The following is a 19,707-nucleotide window of genomic DNA, read 5'->3' on the forward strand; positions in this document are numbered from 1 at the left end:
GTTGTAATATAATCAAAACAACCATACAGGTAAACAGGGACGAGACTATCTTTTATACCCAACATACTGACAGTTTCAAACAATCTTCTGCATTAAAAACAACCTGATATAGTCACATTAAGTTTAGATGCGTTGGTGCCCCCTAACTGGTTGGTGCCCTTGGGTGCTCACCTGGTACCATATATGGTAAATCCGGGCCTGTGAGCAGGTCACCAGCACTGTGTGGGGCAGTGCATCAGATCAGAGGTTCCTGACACAGAACCAACTGTATTTTGAGATTAGCTGTCTTTGGGGAGAGATGCCAGAACCAAGGTTCTGGTTACTGAAAACGTCACAGTAAAACACCTTTCCCCGAGAGCAGGATCTGGAATGCCAGTTGCCTCTCTCCCTTGCCTCCCCTCTTCAAATGATGAGCATAATGCTGTTGGTTAGAGTGCCACTACATGGTCCCTGGTATCGGGCATCTCCCCTGCAATATTTTTCTGCTTTACATAGAACATAGAAATAAATATATATAAATAAATAGAAATAAATACCTTTGAAATATATTCTTATGCTATACAACGTATTTCTATGTTACAACATATTACAATATATTTATTTTCATACGGACTGTCTATACAATCTATGCAATTCACCGTATTGATTGCCAAATCAATTTTAATTTCAAACGATAGCCTAATTTGGAGACTTTTTGAAACCAGTTTTAGCACAGACATCATCTGACTATAGAATGGAAAGCTTGCATTTGCTTGCGTTGACAAGGAAATATTTTAATGAGCTACTGTTAAAAGTGAAAGAAAGAACGGTCATTGTATGATTTAGAGGCTGGGCACCAGGTTACCAGTATGTTGTAGAGACCATGAGAATCTTTATAAAGCCCGCTGTTATAAAGCAATGAGCAAATATTTGTAGAGGTGTTTTATAGTAGATAGGGGGAAGAAAATGGACAAGGAGGTTTGTTTGCATCCCACATCTATCATCTGCTTGACCAAGAGTGAAACTGAAACTATCCGAGCCTTATCTACTGAGTGCAATGAGCACTCTGCCCTTTCCAAGAAATTCCTTCAAAACTGTTTGTGTATTATTTTCCTACACCGAACCTTTTACATTCATTTGTTAGGGCTTTTCTGTTCCGGCCATCTCAGAGTTAAATCAGATTTTCAAAATTGTTATAACTTTTCTATGACTGTCCAAAGAGGGGCCCAACAGAGAGAAACAACAAACTGTCAAGGAGAAATTGCAAAGGCGTGAAAGCTGTTGGTGACATTACAAAATAACTGTACAAAGCCACAGGGTTCTGACCTTATGATTGGCTGTTTGAGAGGTGGTGGCAACTGCCCTGTCCCTAACCGGACAGAAAGTGAAGGTCTGCCCCACGTTCACACGGTATGGCTTTTTCACCAAGACCTGCGGAGCAAGAAGAGATAATCACTCACTCAACAGCCCAATTTGGAGATTTTTTTTAAAACCAGCAATCGTACAATTATTTAAGACACTGCTGCAATTTTAGCACAGCTTTCATCTGGATTCAGAATGGAACTCTCGCATTTGCTTGGATGTGTGTCGCATTTTAACTTTGGAGCTACTGTTAAATGTGAAAGAAAGAACGGTCATTATATGATTCAGAGGCTGGGCACAGGTTACCAGTGTGTTGTAGAGACCATGAGAGTCTTTCACAAGCCTGCTGTTAAAAAGCAATGTGCAAATACCTGTGGGAGTATTTTACAGCAGACAGGGGCAAAAAGGAGGGGAAGGAGTTTGCCTGCATCTTGCATGTATCTGCCTTGAGCACATAAGAAGGAAACAGAAAGAAATATAACCTGGTGGTCTTGATAAGTTGGCCTTACTAGTGAGAAAACCAGCCTGGTGGTCTGGATAAGGTGGCATTCCTAAGAACTGCACATTTTTAGCAAAACAGTCCATCGGGGGCCAAAAATTTGCACGCAGCCCCATCCCCGTTTTTGCCTCTCGCCCTCAGGGGCCGACCTAATTTAGCGGGTACAAGTTCTTCTGCACACTCCCCCATGTCAGAGCCACACAAAAGAGCATCTCCAGCTGTCTTTTCCTGGACTTAAACCCAGGATATGAGGTGGACCCAACAAAAGAAGACTGGCATACCTTTGAACCCACTATGGAGCCAGGCACTCAACAGACATAAAGATATTTCATTGTGATGTCTGATGTTGACTCAAGGACAAGGAACTCTATTTTATCTAAGACTACACAATGCTTCCATTAAACTGCTGGCACGATTATTTTGTATGCAGAAATGCCACGGGCAATACAGTACAATCTGCTTTCAGCAGCAACTGGTTTGCAATCCCTTAATTCAATTCAGAAATAAAGAAGCAGTGGCTGGTTTGTCTGCTTGCTTTGACTTCAGTGAGTGAACAGGACAGGGCAAGAATGAAAGGAATTCATGTTTGGCAAGAGTCAATGCACAGTGTCAGTGAAAAGATTTATTAGTAAAGATTACTAAAGTTTGACGCCGAATGGGTTGCAGTTACATTGAAAGCAGTAAAATTGATTTGGATATGCATGAAAATGCGGTGCTGTTCTTTTAGCCCCTGAATGTCTAGTTCCATTACTGTGTTTTAGACTAATACATTTTTACACTTTTCCACATGGTTCCCCAATGGAGTCTTGATAGGGGTTGTGACAAACAACTGCACCAAGCAATTCTCCACAAGCAAATCAAATTACACTGAACTGCTGCAGCGCGCCGATGAACATGACCTGTCTGGTGGGTTATATCAGGTCCTCAGTCAGTCAAGTTGCTTCTTTGCAAATTGACTATTTTACATCAGATAGGGAAATTTAACAGTCAAATCCGGCTGCATGTTCTAGATAATAAACTCGCAGAGACATTTATGTGCCCGTGTTTCCTACTATGAGGAAGCGTAGGAAACACGGGCGCATAAACGTCCCTGAGGAAGCGTGCAGCTCCCAGTGCACAAACTGAGGAGCCGCTGGGAAGGCATTGACATCTGATGTTCAATCTGATTGCCTCTTAAATAGCTGAAATACTTGGCTGCCTGTGCGGAAAGGGGTCACATCTCAAACCATGTTAATGTCTGAATTTGAATAACTGACTCTAGCCGATGCATGTTACAATAATATGTATGCCCTGAAAATAATTGGCTGATTTTCAGATTAGATTAACCAATTGGGTAACTGTGCCAAACTGAACTGATGAGCTATGGATTCAGGATTTCAAGACTGAACAGATATTTAGTGTGTGCCCTGATCCAGGAGAGGGCCATGTCAGCATGAAGCCTCTTATCAAAATCTGAGCATTACTTGCTGTAATTGTACATCTTGTACATTTCATATTAATTTATGACGCACCATGGTCCTTCATGGCTAATTCTCTCCTTTTGTTCCCAGGTCATCTCAGTTCCCCTGTCCCTTGGGAAGACCTCTTCATTTCCCACAAAAGCCAGTATAGATGAAGATGCCATCAGCGCATTTTCACACCTTTGGCACCTTGCTTAACTTGGGTACTCCACAGTCACCCACCCTCCTCATGTGGCTAAGACCAACGGAAATCTTATCTCTGTGGCTCTGTTCCAGTCATTCTTATGATGTGAACGGAAAGGATGCCACTCTGTAGTTACGGGCGTGAGCATGAGTGTGTGTTATGACACAGATGACAGACAGCTTTGTCTTTCATGTTTATGCAACAAGTGACATTTTCCATTCCATAAGCATTCAAGACAGTTTGAGGAATGAATTAAATCTGAAGACAATTCACCACTTGTTGTGTGTCAAAGCTAAAGCCTACACAGAATTAGTTATGAATATATGTTTCTGACCGCTCAAGTCCAGTTGGACATATTTGATCTGACATTACTGCTATCAAAGCACCAGAAAGGATCTCTTAAAATCCAGTCACATGTGATCAGGGACACACAAGGACCTTAGAAGCCACCGAGACAGCTACCAATTATTTTTTGGAGTGGGCAAATGACAGGCTGCAAAGTGACAAAGACTGTGAACTCCAGCAAAATGGACCAGGAAGAGAAAACACATTCACTCTGCTAGATATGAGAGGGCTACAGATGTAATCACATCCTCCAGGACTAATCATTCATTACTAATTAAGCATTAATCCTGGCACTGTCTCTGAAATCATGGTGAATGAGTTATGCAAAAACAGTGCAACATGTTGCTGTTGTATCCTACAATGTAACTTATTCACTGATGCAACAGTGTAACCGTCTTTGGTCTAAAAATTGTTGACTGCCCTCCGAACACAGGCTGCATGTAAAAGAAGCTCCAGTTTGAAGTTCATAATGAACCAACTTAGGAGCACCTCATCTCCAGGATGCTTGGTGTCTTTCATGTTTATGCACCAAAAACTGACATTTTCCATTCTATAAACGTGTCCAGGGACAGAAAATTGCCTTCAGACTACACAAGACACTTGGCTTTGGTTACTTTAGGCTTCGCTAGTTTGCATGAGAGATACATGTATGCATGTATGCTGGCGGTGAGAGACTGTCAATATTACGGTTTGTGGTGAAAAGCTGGGACTTGTTAAAGACATATGTAGGTGTTATTGCCTTTTGTGTTTAAAAAGAAGCAGCAATTGTCCATTGAGAAGGAACACTTTTAAGAGAAGTAGGTGTTATTGGAAATTACGCAACAGTGTTTGTTCGAAGGGGTGTGTGGTGTGCAATAAATTGTATAGAATGGGAATGTTCACATGATAAAAAGTCAGGTGTTGTTTGTTTTAAAGGATGTACGCAACAGCAGAACTGACAGTGACAATGTTGCTTTAATGAAGAAGTTATTCAGAACACGCTGCATTCTCTTCTTCCCGGGAAGGCATTGGACCAGTTTATTGGTTTAGAGTGACACCCGAGAGATGATTTGAACATGTTCTCTTTTAAAAGTATCGTATTGGCTGAAAACATGGAGGGAATGCAATTTAATAAAGATCTTACAGTCTGATTTTGGACCGGTGTGCTGTTAGTGTCAGGGCAGAGTTTTAGTCTATCGTTTTAAGTCTATCACTGTCACAAGGGCATTCACCTATAAAATTCAGATCCCTTTATGCCACAAGCGGTATCGGAGGATCCAGTCGGAGGATCCAGTCAACTTTCAAGCAAAATACTGTATGCACATCTGAGAATGAATACAGGTACACATTACCTATTAATTCACTGTGATATGTTCAACATTATGTCACAAACCTTTTTTCTTTCATCTCTGAGAACTGTTGTCAGAAATATATACGTGGACGGTCGACACATCAACAGATTATGCTGTCTCCCTAATGTTTGGATAACAACATTGGAATAATACTAATTTATTTATTTATGAGACGTTGTCTGCGAAGTGAAATAGTTTGCCATCTTGACATAAAACAGTCAGAATTGTTCTGAGGCTCCCTGCTGGACATTTTCAAGAACTCCAAGAACATCTCTGCAAACGAGGTTGCGAACTGTATGTTTCGAACCTATTTGAAATATATCGTTGCTGTGCTGTAGCGTTATTGCTGTATTAAACCGCGTGTTATTGGCTTTCCAGCTATGTTTTCATTTTTAGAAAACTGATATTGCTAAATTCTGTTTTGCAAACTACCTAACTAACCAGGTGGCTGTAGATAGGTACAGATCATACAGTTTTTAGATATTGTAGCTAAATTAAGTAATTAGTAATGTGATCGTCATTATTCATTAATGCTTTTCCTTCACTTAGAAAATATAATATACCAATCGCCATTACAAGGAAGCTGTAGGTAGCCGTTGGCTCTTGAGCGGCGTGATTTGAAAAAAGTTTAATTAGAAATTAAAATTTGACACACACTGACACGTCACTGGAGCTAATATAGCTATGCCATACTAGATCTTGAATTCACACAATAATGCATCCTTATCAACAAGCTCCTCCAATGACGACGTAACGAAATCACACGTATTGTTTTCCTTTAGCATCGAGATCCTCGATTCGCACAGTCACTCATCCTCAGCATGGAGCTGCTGAATCCCCAAATTGACAGGTTCTTAGCCAGAAAAATCCTTGGTGGTCGCATAGTTTGGTGCTAAAGTCAGTTTCTTGTAAATCGGGTTTCAAGGTTTAGTTCCTCTCGTCACAGATGTGCCCCAAGGAAATGCTGCTGTGCACTGTGTAATGAATTATATAATTATGTTGAAATACTTACCATCCTGAATTTGCCATTTTGACTAATATGAGAACTTAAAGTACTACAAAGACACCCACACAGAGGGCTTATTCACTCACAACAACTAAGGTATCTACAGTAACCATACTACTGTATTATCTTGCAGGAAAAAAATAAGTTTAAAACTCTTAAACAGTGTGTGATGATACATGCAGAAAGTAATGACATTTCATTCAACTTAATATTATATCAAAAAGTCGCTAGTAAGATTCAAAAACTCTGCTACCCTTCCAATAGAAAATCAATACAACAAAAACATAGCCATCATTTTCTGCTAAAATATGTTCTACAAGCTACTGCTGATACCAGGCATCTACTGTATGTGATCACCAATGTGCCTTGCAATTAGGAGTGGGAGTGTCACCCATTCTGATGTCTGGACTTGATTAATCGGATCTGTTTGGGAGTGAATGTTTGCAGTTGTGGAGCATACCATTCCGATTCAAGCCTGGTGGAACATTATAACTAAGACAATAAGAGATTTTTGACTTGATGGTCTCTACCGCTGTCCTTTCTGTATAAATCTTGAGGTGAGAAAAACAGCCAGATTTCTGCTCTTGAAGACCAGATGCACTGAAGGGGTATAAATCACTCCATATAGCAGACATGGATCTACATGCTGTATTACAAACTTCCACATAACAGTGCTGTGACTGCCAACCAGAGTGCTGATTGGTTAGAACTAGGTCAGGAAGTCCTTTGAGCACACCTCTTATCTTTTCTAGCAGTTTCTGGAATTGGGAGTGCCATCTTCTGCAGTAGGATTAAATCAGGGATTTAATCTTCATGGTTTAGGATTAATGGGAGCACAAGGGGGACCAGGTGTCCCAGCCTCCAGTACAGACAAAAACAAGATTAGACCCTTGGGGTGATGGTCCAGATTCATATTGGCAAGCTGTGCTGCCTGCCTGACAGTATAAACACCCGAGAGTAAAATGTACGATATGATGGTTTAGTGACAGACAGAGGAGTTCAGTGGTAAGGGCTATCACTTGCATGAGGTGAACTTAATTTAAATGACCCAGGATTCTGGGTGTTTTTTTTCTTTTGAAGATTAATGTGATATAATCATAGAGACAGATCTTCCCACACCATTGCCAATGTTACAAGACGCCTTTTCTGTTGCAAGCATTTGTCTGCCGCATGTGAAGTAACCAATATTAGCAGTTGCAAGTGTCACGTGTTGAGAGAAAGCAGAACTCTAAGCCACATGGAAAAGCACCCATATTCTCATCTTGACACGCTTTACAGTTGAAGCCCGTGTAATGCAAACTTTAAGGTCATTTAAAAGTTGGCTTTACTCCTGCAAAAAGAAGGAGGAAATTCCATTTTAATTTGAGACAATTCACTTTGCAAGTTGAATTTGGTGCCACCTGGAGGTGTTGGGCAGTACAGAAGGCCATGCTGCCTCAGTCTCTGAGTTCAGGGATGTGGAGCCTAATGACTGACTGAAGATTAGGGCTGTAGCAAAAGATTTCTATTTTAGGGTGCAGGAGTGTTATGGAAAGCGAAATTGGGGAGCAGTGTCAGATGCCCCTCAGAGCAAGTACTTGGGGTTTGGGGGGAGAGGGGCGGGTCACACTGGCAGCACTTTCGAGGACACCCTGGACTTCCGCAGAGACCCCATGCTCACGCCACCATCGATGGGTCCGTGGGGAATGTAGTGGCCGCACGACAGCACCTCCAGTGTGCAGTCTCGGAACTGCAGGACACAGAAGAGAGGGAGCAAGGTGCTTCAGGCATGAAAAGGACATCGTGATACCTCATAACAGTTTGCACCTCCCTACAGCAGTCACACACTAATACATATGAAATGTGCTCGTTACTATTCAAATCCTGTTTTCTGAAGTTAACTGTCATGGTGGTGACACATCCCTGCAATGTTAATATTAAGCGAAAAGCAGCATTGACATTGGCCAGAGTGACGGCCGATGGGAGTCAGTTCAAAGAGACCTGATTCATACTTGTCTGTGGAGCCTGGTCAATCCCTTGTTTATAAAAACCTTATGGAACCTTCATTGACCACACAGAGGTAGCAATGTAAAAACCAGGCTGGCTCATTCAGTTCAGTTTCTAGGTAATTTTGCTGTATGTTTTCTTCTACTGTTTGTCAGCTCAACCCCGATCAATTGGTTCATTACATTACATGTATTTAGCATACGCTCTTATGCAGAGTGACTTCCAGCACATACATCAGCTACGGGCAGAGACAGCAATTACACTGTTGCACACGTGCATTGCCTCTCTCTGCACTGGTGCTTAAAATTAAGGAGATGAATATGTAAGGGAGAAAGGAGCGTGCTCTCGTCGCTGATCACAGGAAATGGGAAGAACAAATGGAAGAAACATAGAGTAGCATTTGGAAACTTAAGTAATCTTGTTCTGGGCAGAGGTCATGTAATATCATGTGACTATCTAAAGGGAGAACAGTGGAAAAGCTAATGTGCTGACCTTGTTTTGGCTAGCTCTGGTTTCCAGGTCTACCATGGAAGAGGGGGTGTAAGAGAACGATCTCTCTTTCAGAAGGTAGGACACCCTTTTGTGGATACCTGCCCCCTGCACTCTGGGCCGGGAAGCCCCACACACCTGCTTGTTGGCTAAGAAGTAGATGATGGGGTTGTACACGGGACTGGTCTTGGCAAAGTACATGGGCAGGGTGGCGACCAGAGGAGGGATGTAGAGGTCGGGGTCGATGACCACCACCATGGAGAGGGCGGTGTAGGGCAGCCAGCAGACGAAGAAGGCCCCGATCATGGCCAGCACCATCCGGACCGCCCGCTCGTCCTCCTCCTGGCTGGGGCGCCCCCCCTGCAGCTCCACACTCTTGTTCAGCTGGGAGAACACGGCACAGAGCAGGAAAATAGGCTTCCTGTTCCTGGTCAAACCGCCCATTCATTCACCTGGGACTGGGGCGCTTTATTCATGGTTATTCATCCCCCCAAGCCCATAGTCTAGGAACCTTTCAGCAACATCCCCTCTCAGCTGTCTCCTGTTTCCTGTGCGCCCCCCCCCGAGACATCCCCCACTGGGGTGTACTGTGCCCCTACCCCACAACCTTGCACACATCTAGGCGTGTAACAACGCCAATCCAATCATAACAATGGAGGGGTTATACTTCAGTGAACAGGGCTGTTGTGCATCAGTAAGGAAACCAAGTAAGGAAACCTGTCAAAAACCAAGACAGCCAGGCATATATGGGCTGTAGTTATTTTTTATTGACGTGCCATTACTTACATTATTAACTTACTTAACTTAACTTACATTATTAACACCTAAAATTCATCATTGGGTGGCTAAGCAGACATCCTCACTTAAATAGCAACATTAGCCTAATATATAGCTGTATAAATGGAGATAAGTACCTTGCAAATGGGTGAAATGCCAGTCCTCCAACTGAGATTTGAACCTGCCACCTTTACGCTACATATCAGTTTTCCCAAAGGCTATAGTACATTGCTCCCTCTTACTCCAATACTGCTAAGTTGGTGTGGAGAATTGATTATATAATGGCAGAATCATGTACAGTACCAGTCAAAATTTTGGACACACCTGATAAAAATAATGGGAAACATACATTCAGAGCCATTTTTATCTAAAGATTCATGCTTAAATTCTTGAAATTTGTTTCTTAAATAAATATAAATAGTGACATTGATACCTATGTATGAATTTGTTCCCAAAAAATTGTAATTTTATCAAATATTTTTGGCTACTTTGAAGAATCTAAAATATAACATTGTATAACACTTTATGTCACTGTGCAATTTGTGTCATTTCATAGTTTTGATGTCTTAACTATTGTTCTACAACGTGGAAGATAATAAAATAAAAAAGAACCCTTCTGTGAGAAGGTGGGTCCAAACTTTTGATTGGTACTGTAGATTAGAAGAAAGCAGCCTACCTTGCGCATTGAGGAGATGGTCTTGCAGTAGCAGAAGATGATGATGGCCACAGGCAGCAGGAAGCACAGCAGAGTGTAGAGTATCAGGTAGCTGTAGTTGCTCCAGGACCGCTCCTCCCAGCTGAGGGAGCAGGAGGTCTGCACCCCCTCGGGCCCATAGGAGCTCCAGCCCAGCAGGGGGGTGACAGCCCAGAAGAGGCAGAAGAGCCAGACGAAGAGCAGGCCCTTGTAGCTCCTCTTCATGTCCATCTTGAAGGCCGCCCTGGGCTTGCACACCACGTTGTAGCGCTCATACGCCAGCAGCGTCAGTGTGCAGAGAGACACCAGGCCTGCAGGGGGAGAGAACCGACACAGTGACCGTACTGCAACCCAAGTGACCGTGTCACACTCCCAGTGACCACATGTTACAGGTAGGTCTGGGTAATATAGCCGCCGCGATACATCAAATAGCTATTTTTAGTGCAATAACAGCTATCCCCAGCGTGTGGCATTAGGTTTCTTCCTGTATTTTTTTCCCTTTAGGAAAAAGGACTAAAGGGACTAAAAGGACTAAAGGGAAAAAAGGGAAAAAAAGTGACAGTGACCACATTATAGACCAAGTGACCAAGTGACTCTATCATGCTACCAGTGTCCATGTCACAGACCAAGTGACCAGTGACCACATTTTGCAATTCAAGAGACTGTGTCATACCATAGTTATCACATTATAAACCATGTTAGCGTTACATGGCCACATGTTACACGCCCAGTGGTCCTGCTACAGACCAAGGTACCACGTTACTGACCTGATAACCACATGTTCCTGTCTCAGTGTCCCCATTACAGATCTGAAGATCACATGTTACAGATTACTGACTGTATGTGGACTGTGTATGTAGTCATCACATTATGCGCATAATCATGTAACAGACCCTGCGATCACAGTTACAGACCTAGTTTCTAGGGCTACAAACATGGTTACACACCAGATGACAACACGATGACCTTGTGGAAACTACGCAATGTGATTTCTGACTTTCTTGCACTTTCATAAGAAAAGCATTCAAGACTGCATGACTTCAATTGCACATAATCCTTTGAAGTAAAGGAAAAGAGAGGTCTGAAGATTTTCAGTGATCCATCGCCTAATTAACTTCATTAAAAGAATACCACATCCCCCCACTGCCCTATAGCATTGAAGTAACAGACTACAGGAAAGTCACCAAGACCCACTTTTAAAAATATAAAACATATTTAAATAGAGTCTTTGACTTAAACAATGAATATTGAACACAAGTGACGCACACATTTTCGCCGTGATCCATACTCAGCTGATTTAGAGATTGGGTGAATGATCAGATCTTTCAGAAATGATGCCCAAATAAACACCTCGAGCAACCCCTGCAAGAGCTGTCATTATGGCCGCTTACCAAAGTAGTTGACGGCGAACCCCTGGAAGACGCACAGGCTGCGGCCGAGGAAGAAGTAGCCGTAGTAGTTGGTGACGGTGACAATGGCGGAGCCGCAGGTGGCAATCATGAGGTCGGAGACGGCCAGGCTGAGGATGAAGACGTTCATGGCGGAGCGCAGCTGTGGGCTGCGCAGCATGACGGCGATGACCAGCGTGTTGTTGAAGACCGAGAAGACCGTGTTGATGAACATGAGGAAGGACAGGATGCTGTAGCCCACCCGCGGGAAGTTGGTGGGCGCCGCCGTGGCCGCCGGCCCGGGGTCGAGGTCGAGGGAGAGGTCGGGGATTGCAGGTGTGCCGTTGCTCGCCATGGTGGCTGGCTGTACCACTGGCTGCCAAAGGAAGATCGCTCACCGAGCACAGTTCAGATAGCTATACCCCGCCACCCTGGCGGTGTTTAAGGTGTTTTAATCTGACGGGTCGCCGCCCTTTGCATCCCCATATCTCTTCCACTCTGGAGATTGCAAATAAGCCTTGGATTAAAGCAGCTGTTCTCCCCGAGTGCTCTGACATCACTTATCATCCATTTGGCAAATTGATTTGGAGCATATTAATAGGATTACGCCAAATTCATCGCAACAGGATTACAATTTAAGAGTCATTCAATTTTGTGAGGACTACCTGGGACAGGATGTCATGCGGCTTATTTATTAGATTGTTTGTTTGTGTGATCAATAGCTGGACCGCTAGTTTGAAAAATGCTTTCAAAGCTATCCAAATAGCATACCTCTATGTGAATCAATGTATTTGTGTGTTTTTAGTCAAATAGTGTGATTGGAAAAGCAGTATGCCTGCAACAGATGAATCCAAATAAGTCCAACCCCACTGTCCTGTGATAATGATCAGTCAGCTCACAGTTCCATCAGGGAAAGTGTCATTTTCACCAGCAGAATCAAAGAGCAGGAAATATATTATAAAGCCAAAGATCTATGGTCAGTGGAAGTCAGTTTAATAAGCTTGCTCAGCTTGTCCCTTAGTTCAAAAATATAGCTTTATACATGTATGTATCTATATATGTGTGTGTATGCATATATGTAGATTGATGGACCACTATCACAACTTCAGATTGCACAATACCTTGTTCTCACCCAAGGATTTCAGAATGACACGGGCATGACTGAGAGTTAATGCCCACGCCATCACAAGCGGGCAGCAGACCAGCAAGGCATTGTGGGCTGCTGCTCACCCTCCGTTATGAAACGAGCCTGTAACTCGTGACGGACAGGACAGCAACTCGGATCAGAGATCAGGAAGAGTGCCCTGAAACAAGTGTGTGTGTGTGTGTGTGTGTGTGCGCGCGCGCGTGTGTGTGTGTGTGGGGTGGTGGTGATGGTGGTGGAGTGGGGAGTTCGGGTGGAGGATCTTCGCCTGACTGAGCAGCAATTTACATCCAAGGAAATCCTGCCATTCTCCCTTCTCTCGAGCAGCCCGTTTAATGTTTCTTGAACAGAAAACAGCCACTACTGGTCCCTTTTCCTGCTGCTGACAGGGCATGGAGCACCATGGGAGGGAGGGTTGCGAGTTCTACTCCAGGTCTGGAGTACAGGAAGGAGGGTTGGTTCAAGGGGGTGAGGGGCGTGGAGGAGGGGGGGAGGGGGGGGGGTGGCGCAGCGCGGAGGGCGTTGAAAAAGGCAGAGGCGCAGGGCGAGGGGGACACACGCCGACGAGGAAACTCCGAGAGACTGCCCGATGGATCCCGGAAGGAGCCGACACGCCAGCGCGCTGGTGCTGGCCCTGACGTCCCTCCTGCTGCTGCTGACCGCTGCTGCGGGCCAAAAGAAGGTGAGCCGTGTTTCTCTGGCAAGCCAATGGCCTTTCGGCAGCGTCGCTCGGGAAGACTCTGCAGGGTCCCGAGGGTCAGGCGTTTAAGGTCTGGGCGGGACACTGTAACAGCTGAAGATTGTGCTTAACATTGCTTGCTTCAGGAAGACATCTGCATGCATAAAAGTTCAACAGCAGAACATGCGTGATGTTAACTGTTTACCAATGAATGCTCAGCAGACAGAAAATGCAGTGTAGTGCTTTTGATGCTGGAAGCCACATCTGCGGTTTGAAATCTCTCACTAGGTAGGAACAGAAGCTGCAAAGGGGTCGCTCCTGCATGCTTGAGAGATCACAGAAAGTTTCTGGCCCTGGCAGAAGTAATTATCCAATTTGTTTCTTCGGTATCCGGTTTACTTTAGAGGCTGCAGATTACACAAATGCCAGCTCCTTTTGGACATAAATAGGCTAAGCCCCAGCTTTGATGAGAACGGTGAGAAAGTGCATGTTGTATCTGTAAACGCGTGGAATTCAGCGCTTCCTTCACAGAAACTTGTGAAATGTTTTGCCATCCTTTTTGTGTGGTTTGATTGGTTTATAACCTTGCTGACAATAGTCAACTTCCCTTCACTCTGGTTCAATTTTCTTTTGCCGCCTTATTTAAAAGATGGTATGTATGCTAACACATTCGTGGTTGGCATTGCAGAACTTAAGAGGCACATCCATAGGTTCACTGCATGCACTTGACATAGAAATATGACTAATAAAAGGTATGTACTAATTTAACGTTTGAAAGTAAGGTGTGCAAAAGTTCAGCTAAAGTTTTGCAGCTATGCATGTCCTGTTTCTTACAGCTAACATTGATATCCCTTTTTATGACAGTTGCATAATATTCAGGACCATCAGGGAAATTCAGAGTTCCTGTAGTAGGATTATTCAATGAGATCTTTGTTGAAATGCAAACATAACACATTATCTACCCGCAGTGGCAGCATAAGAAAGGCATTTAGCTACAATGTCATCATGCACGAAAGTATGAAAACTTGTTTTTAAGTTTTCTTGATTGTACTCTGGTCAATATCAGTGTCTGTGAAAGTACTTGCACTTGTCATTTTTACCAAACCAGAGCAGCCGGTTTTGAGGTGTAATTTAAGTTAAATGCTAACCGAGTTAAATCCTACGGAGTTAAATTGGTACTGAGGAGCAATGCAGGACCCACAAATGTATTGTATGTCCTGTTTCTCATGCAGGACACTGAGGTTTTCGATTCTTGCAGATAATGTTGACATCCTCTTTTATGAGGGTTGCATTTCACCGGATTGCAGGATATTCAGGACATAGAGAAATTCACGGTCCCTGTAGCAGGAGTAGCCAATCTCATTCCTATAGTGTGATTCCTATAGTCTGATTCACTGCCTTTAAAGAATTAAATTTTCCCAGTTCATACAGCCTGAATGGAGAGTCATTTAAATAGAGCTGGACCTCCAGGTGCCAGAACTGGGTGCTTCTTCTCCATACAGTACAAAGATGGCGGAAAGGTTACCGTGCCACTCCGTCAACATTCCCGTTCTGCTCGCTTCTTCCGACAGAATCGCTGTGACAAGATGAAAACGGTGACCACCGAGACAGACTGTCACTCCTGCTTCATCAGCGCGCAGGTGGACTGCCCCGCGGGCTTCAAGAAGAGGACACCAGGGAAAGGCCAACCCGGCTGCAAGTGAGTGATCCACAGCGGCTACCTCTGCACAGGAGACAGACTGCGACTCCCTCTGTAGAGGATATTGACTGTGTGAAAGGGTATTATGACTGCAGGTGAGAGGTAGACTGTGACTCCTTCTGTAGAAGAGGTAGATAATGACTCTCTCTACAGAGGCGGTAGACTGTGGGAAACAGTATCATGACTGCAAGTGAGAAAGTGACTGTGGTAGTGAGCTGGGCCAGCAGTGGGCAGACTAAGAGTAGCAGTGTGTAACCTGAGTCTGCTGAATAGACTGCATTACAATACTCACCCATAAGCTTAGTGCTGGTAGTGTGTGGAGCTCCCCATGAGCTACTCAGAGTCCCATCAATGGACACACAGCAGACAAGGCAGGGACTGGGCACACACAAGCATGACAGTTTTGAAGTTAACCCTTGAAACACAACCAATGGGTACCCTTTTTAGCGGTCACATTCAGCACTGCCTCTGGTAGCATGGCTGAACTTGGCTGCAAGCACAGCTGTGTTCCAGGAACGCCTTGCTGGGTGTCTTACCAAAGCTTTGGCCACATTGGTTTGCAGGTACCGCGTCAGCCAGGGCCCCAACCTCGTACTGAACATCAACGGCTGCTCACACCAGTGCTACAAAGAGGTGCTGGAGCCTGCGTGCTGCCCTGGATACTGGGGAACAGACTGTGTCGGTGAGTTTAGCAACACGGGCACACCGGCCCGTGATCCTTGACCTCACTGGCGAATTGACCAACACACAGACGGCCCATTGGCTGCCCCGACTTCATCATTTGTTTCTCACTGAACAAAGAAAGTCTCACCATTTTTCATGCAGAAGGAAACAATGCAGATTCTGGTCCCCGTTTGCCCTTTCCCACAATTCAAAGCCAGGACGTCTGATGGGGGGGTGACATAAGCTGAAAGGGACCTTGTCCCCACATGAAACTGTCCACCTGTGTTTAAGATGCGAGTCCAGCTGCAGCAGCAACATTCTGAAAGGAAATGTAAGAACAGCCAGGAGGGAAACGGACTTGGCCGCATTTGCCGGCTCAGCCTTGCATGACCAACACCAAACCGAACTGGAAAGCATGCAGGATTTTTTTTTCCCTCGCTCTCACCCTCGTAAAAAAATGACCTTGTATGTGTGTCAGGAGTGTCATGCATTGCGCGTGACCCACATCGCTGGGGCCGCGTTGCCAGGCTGCCTGGTGTGTTCGTGGCGGGGGAGGAAGCAGCTCGGGGGGGGGGGGGGGGCTCGCACGCTTCCTTCCTCCCCTATTCGGCCGCGACCCCCCCCAGTGGCCTTCTGCCTGCAAAGAATGTGCTGACAGCAGGCCACAGAGGGCCACGTCCAAGCCTTCCTCAATCTGCCAGAGCGCCGATGAACCTAATGTGTGTGCGTGCACTACGGCGTATGTGTGTGTCCGTCCCCTGCTGATAGTCTGTCACTATTCTCTTATCAGTTGGATTTCCTGCATTACTGTATATCTTGGGTTTGTCAATGAGATATGACATGGCTTCACTCCATCACGACATGGATGTGAAGTGCTGCAAGGAAATCTGGCTAGCAGAGTGCACCTTCTGAGAGGGTTTGTTGCAGCAGGTCCATTGTATGTGCGCTTTTCAGACGAAACACTGCAGGCATTTGAAAGATCCAGCCGATTGTAGCAGGTCCCCTGTAAGCCCAGCGCTGCTTGTCATGATTTTATGTGTCACTTTGGTGACATTTACCAGCCAGTCTGCATAGTTCAGAGTGAATCGGAGGGGTTCAGGTTGAGGGTTTTTAGGGTGCATTCGAGCAAGGGGACAGAATCTGCTGACGCCCAGCGTTCAGGGAGAGCCTCGTTCTGAGGAAACGCTTGGGTCAAACCTCCCCATTCTCCCATCAAGCCACGTACGGGAGGGAGTCGGGAGGAAACGCGGGATAGGAAGGCAGAAAGCGAAAAGTCCGAGAAGGTGGGGGGATGCTGATAAGAGAGAGCACAGAGAGGACCCCCGGAGGGCAAGCCGGAGGGGTCAGGCACGGAGAGGCAAGGGGGGGGGGGGGGGGGTCGTCTCCTGTTTGAAGTTCGCAGAACTACTGCTTACTCAACCCCTCTGAGATGAGTAGACAAAGAGAAGTGATTCACGGCCCACCTGTCAAAAGCCAGAGTCTTTTTTATGGGACACTGCCCTGGTTTTGCTGCGTTGGCAGCAACCCTCACAAATGTAACTGACGTGCTGGGTGTTTGCAGTCTTGACCAGGGCGGTTGACCGCTAGTAAGCTTAGTCACTCTGTGCTGTGTTGGCCAGCTGACTAACCTAGTCCCTCTCTGCATAGCCACACAAGGACACCAGTTATTTTGCTATTTGTTGCTTTCAAAGGGTAAGTTGGGTTCTGTGGGTAACAAGCCCATGCTAACCTAAATTCAAAAATTCAAAGTGGCAGAACTATTAATATGACCTGTAACCTTTGACACAAATATTATTATTATTATTATTGTTATTATTATTATTATTATTATTATTATTATTATTATTATGATTTATAAGGACACCCAGTAGACTTGGCAGAGACTAGGAACACACAAACTTGACAGTTTCAAAGGTACCTGTGAAACACAACCCTTTTTATCAGTCACACTCAGCACCACCCCTGGTACCACCCAGCAAACAACTTTTGACACATATAGAAATATTATTCTTATTATTTTTACTTCAAAAGGTCTTTAAAATGTGTTTACAGCTTTCATATTTCAAACTTAAATGTGAGTATAATAATACCTTTAAAGTTTGTTAAAAATATTAAAAGCTTTAAACTAAACAACAGCAGAACAATGTGATGCAAAGTAGCAGTGCATGAAATGACATCTGTTACACAAACTCCATCCAATGCCGCTCTTGGTTGCAGAGTGCCCGGAGAATGCCGAGACGCCCTGCAGTAACAACGGCGTGTGCTTGGACGGCCAGGCCGGCAATGGGACCTGCAGTTGTAAGGTACGGCCCCTCACTGCTGTCCCTCTGAAGAGTCTGTCACTCCTTCGGCATATAACGCACTGTACCGCGTCTGCTGCTATCGAAGAAGTGCTTCGACACCCCCTGACAGAAAAAGCACTTATCCAGACACTAGAAAAACTAATGCAGAATTTACCATGGATTGTTGCGTGAATTGTGTAAACTGCAGCTGTGCTTGAGAGGGCCAAATTTTTAGCTTGATCTGTTATGTCATTACACATAGTCAAAAAATCCAATATGTGATAAATGTTGAGAAAATATTCAGAAGCTGATGATAGAACATATAAGTGTCATTCTAGTTAGTGACAGTGAAGACAAATGAATGTAATCCTGCACAGCATACCTGTCACTTACAGTGCCTTAGCTGATGTCTGTGTGACATATAGAGGGTACGGTACGATTCCCCCACATCCCCTGTCGACCTGTACTTTATATGAGCACACTTTGGTTTTGGAACGGGGCCTGCACTGACCTGGCCACCCCCGTTCCTTCCAGGCAGGGTTTGTGGGCACGGCATGTGAAGACTGTGTGGACTCCTTATACGGACCCACCTGCAGCTCAGGTGAGAACACATACGCGATCCACGTGACATCGCCATTCTTTCGTCCACTGGATAGCTTCTCGCTAAGCAGGGTGCCGTTCATTTCCGCCTGTCTCTGCGTTTCTCTCCGTCTCCTCCTGTCCCTCTGTCTCTTCGTTTCACTGTCCGTCCGTCCGTCCGTCCAGTCTGCAGCTGCGTCCACGGCGTCTGCAACAGCGGGATCCGCGGCGATGGGAAGTGCACCTGCTTTTCGGGATACAAAGGCCCGAAATGTGACCAAGGTAAGACCCACTTCAGCGTGCGTCTGCCCACGGTCCCTCTGACGATGTGAGCATCCGCGCAAGAGCGAGGCCTACGGCTCAGTGCTGCAGCCATGGCAGCAGCATTGTGTGCGTGTGTGTGTGTGTGTGGTGGTGGGAGGGGGGGGGGGGTGTGGAAAGAGCTGTGTGTGTTTGTGTGGGAGTATGTGCGTGTGGCGGTGGGGGGGGGGGGGGGTGTGTGGAGAGAGCTGTGTGTGTTTGTGTGTGTTTGTGTGTGTGTGTGTGTGGCGGTGGGAGGGGGAGTGTGGATAGAGCTGTGTGTGTTTCTGTGTGTGTGTGTGTGCACACGTGTGTGCCATCACTCCCCGTGCGGTAGATTTAACAGGATGACCACATGCGCCCTCCGCCCTCCTCCCCTCCCCCCTGCCAGAGCTTCCTGAGTGTGTGTCCCTGAGCTGTCCCCAGAACGCCCGCTGCAGCGAGGATGCCCTCACGGGGAGGCTGCAGTGCAGGTGCCTGCCGGGCTACCAGGGAGACGGAACTCAGTGCACCTGTGAGTGACACCTGCAGCCTATCACCACAGCACAGCTCCATGCAGAGGAACAGGAGAAGGCAGCACTGCAGAGTGATGGTTATGCTACTTAATAGAGACAAAGAGGATCATGGGAGTGAATCTTCATTTCAGTTTAAGATTTTGTGGGAGATTGTATGCTGAAACAAGGGACATCAGCACTGTAATATATCAAACAAAAGGGTTTTTTTTCTATATTAGGACACCAGGTAGTCAAATAATAAATAATGTGTTTCCACATAAGTGTAATTTCCCAAAGAGAAATATATCCCAAAGGCTGCTGGTGGTCCTTGCCTTGCCCAGGAATCAGGATGTGACATCATATTTTT

At 45.3% G+C, this 19,707-nt stretch overlaps 2 protein-coding genes across 2 annotated transcripts in view; one reads left to right on the plus strand and one right to left on the minus strand.

Moving 5' to 3' along the window:
- Positions 1-7,769: 7,769 nt before the first annotated feature.
- Positions 7,770-13,038, minus strand: parietopsin. Its single transcript, XM_036519734.1, has 6 exons — positions 13,032-13,038; positions 12,699-12,722; positions 11,504-11,788; positions 10,095-10,423; positions 8,780-9,025; positions 7,770-7,895 (listed from the first exon to the last, which is right to left on the minus strand). Exons 1-6 carry the CDS (start codon positions 13,036-13,038, stop codon positions 7,770-7,772), a joined length of 1,017 nt encoding a protein of 338 aa, XP_036375627.1.
- A 195-nt stretch (positions 13,039-13,233) lies between these two features.
- Positions 13,234-19,707, plus strand: part of stab2 (stabilin 2) — a 37,649-nt gene continuing 31,175 nt past the window's right edge. Inside the window, exons 1-7 of the mRNA XM_036519735.1 lie at positions 13,234-13,326; positions 14,895-15,022; positions 15,586-15,704; positions 17,903-17,988; positions 18,502-18,568; positions 18,733-18,828; positions 19,238-19,360. Of these exons, the coding sequence (XP_036375628.1) occupies positions 13,234-13,326; positions 14,895-15,022; positions 15,586-15,704; positions 17,903-17,988; positions 18,502-18,568; positions 18,733-18,828; positions 19,238-19,360 (712 nt within the window). The remainder of the gene's footprint in view (positions 13,327-14,894; positions 15,023-15,585; positions 15,705-17,902; positions 17,989-18,501; positions 18,569-18,732; positions 18,829-19,237; positions 19,361-19,707) is intronic.

This window comes from Megalops cyprinoides, chromosome 25 (genome assembly GCF_013368585.1).
Source record: "Megalops cyprinoides isolate fMegCyp1 chromosome 25, fMegCyp1.pri, whole genome shotgun sequence".
In the NCBI taxonomy this organism is placed as follows: Eukaryota; Metazoa; Chordata; class Actinopteri; order Elopiformes; family Megalopidae; genus Megalops; species Megalops cyprinoides.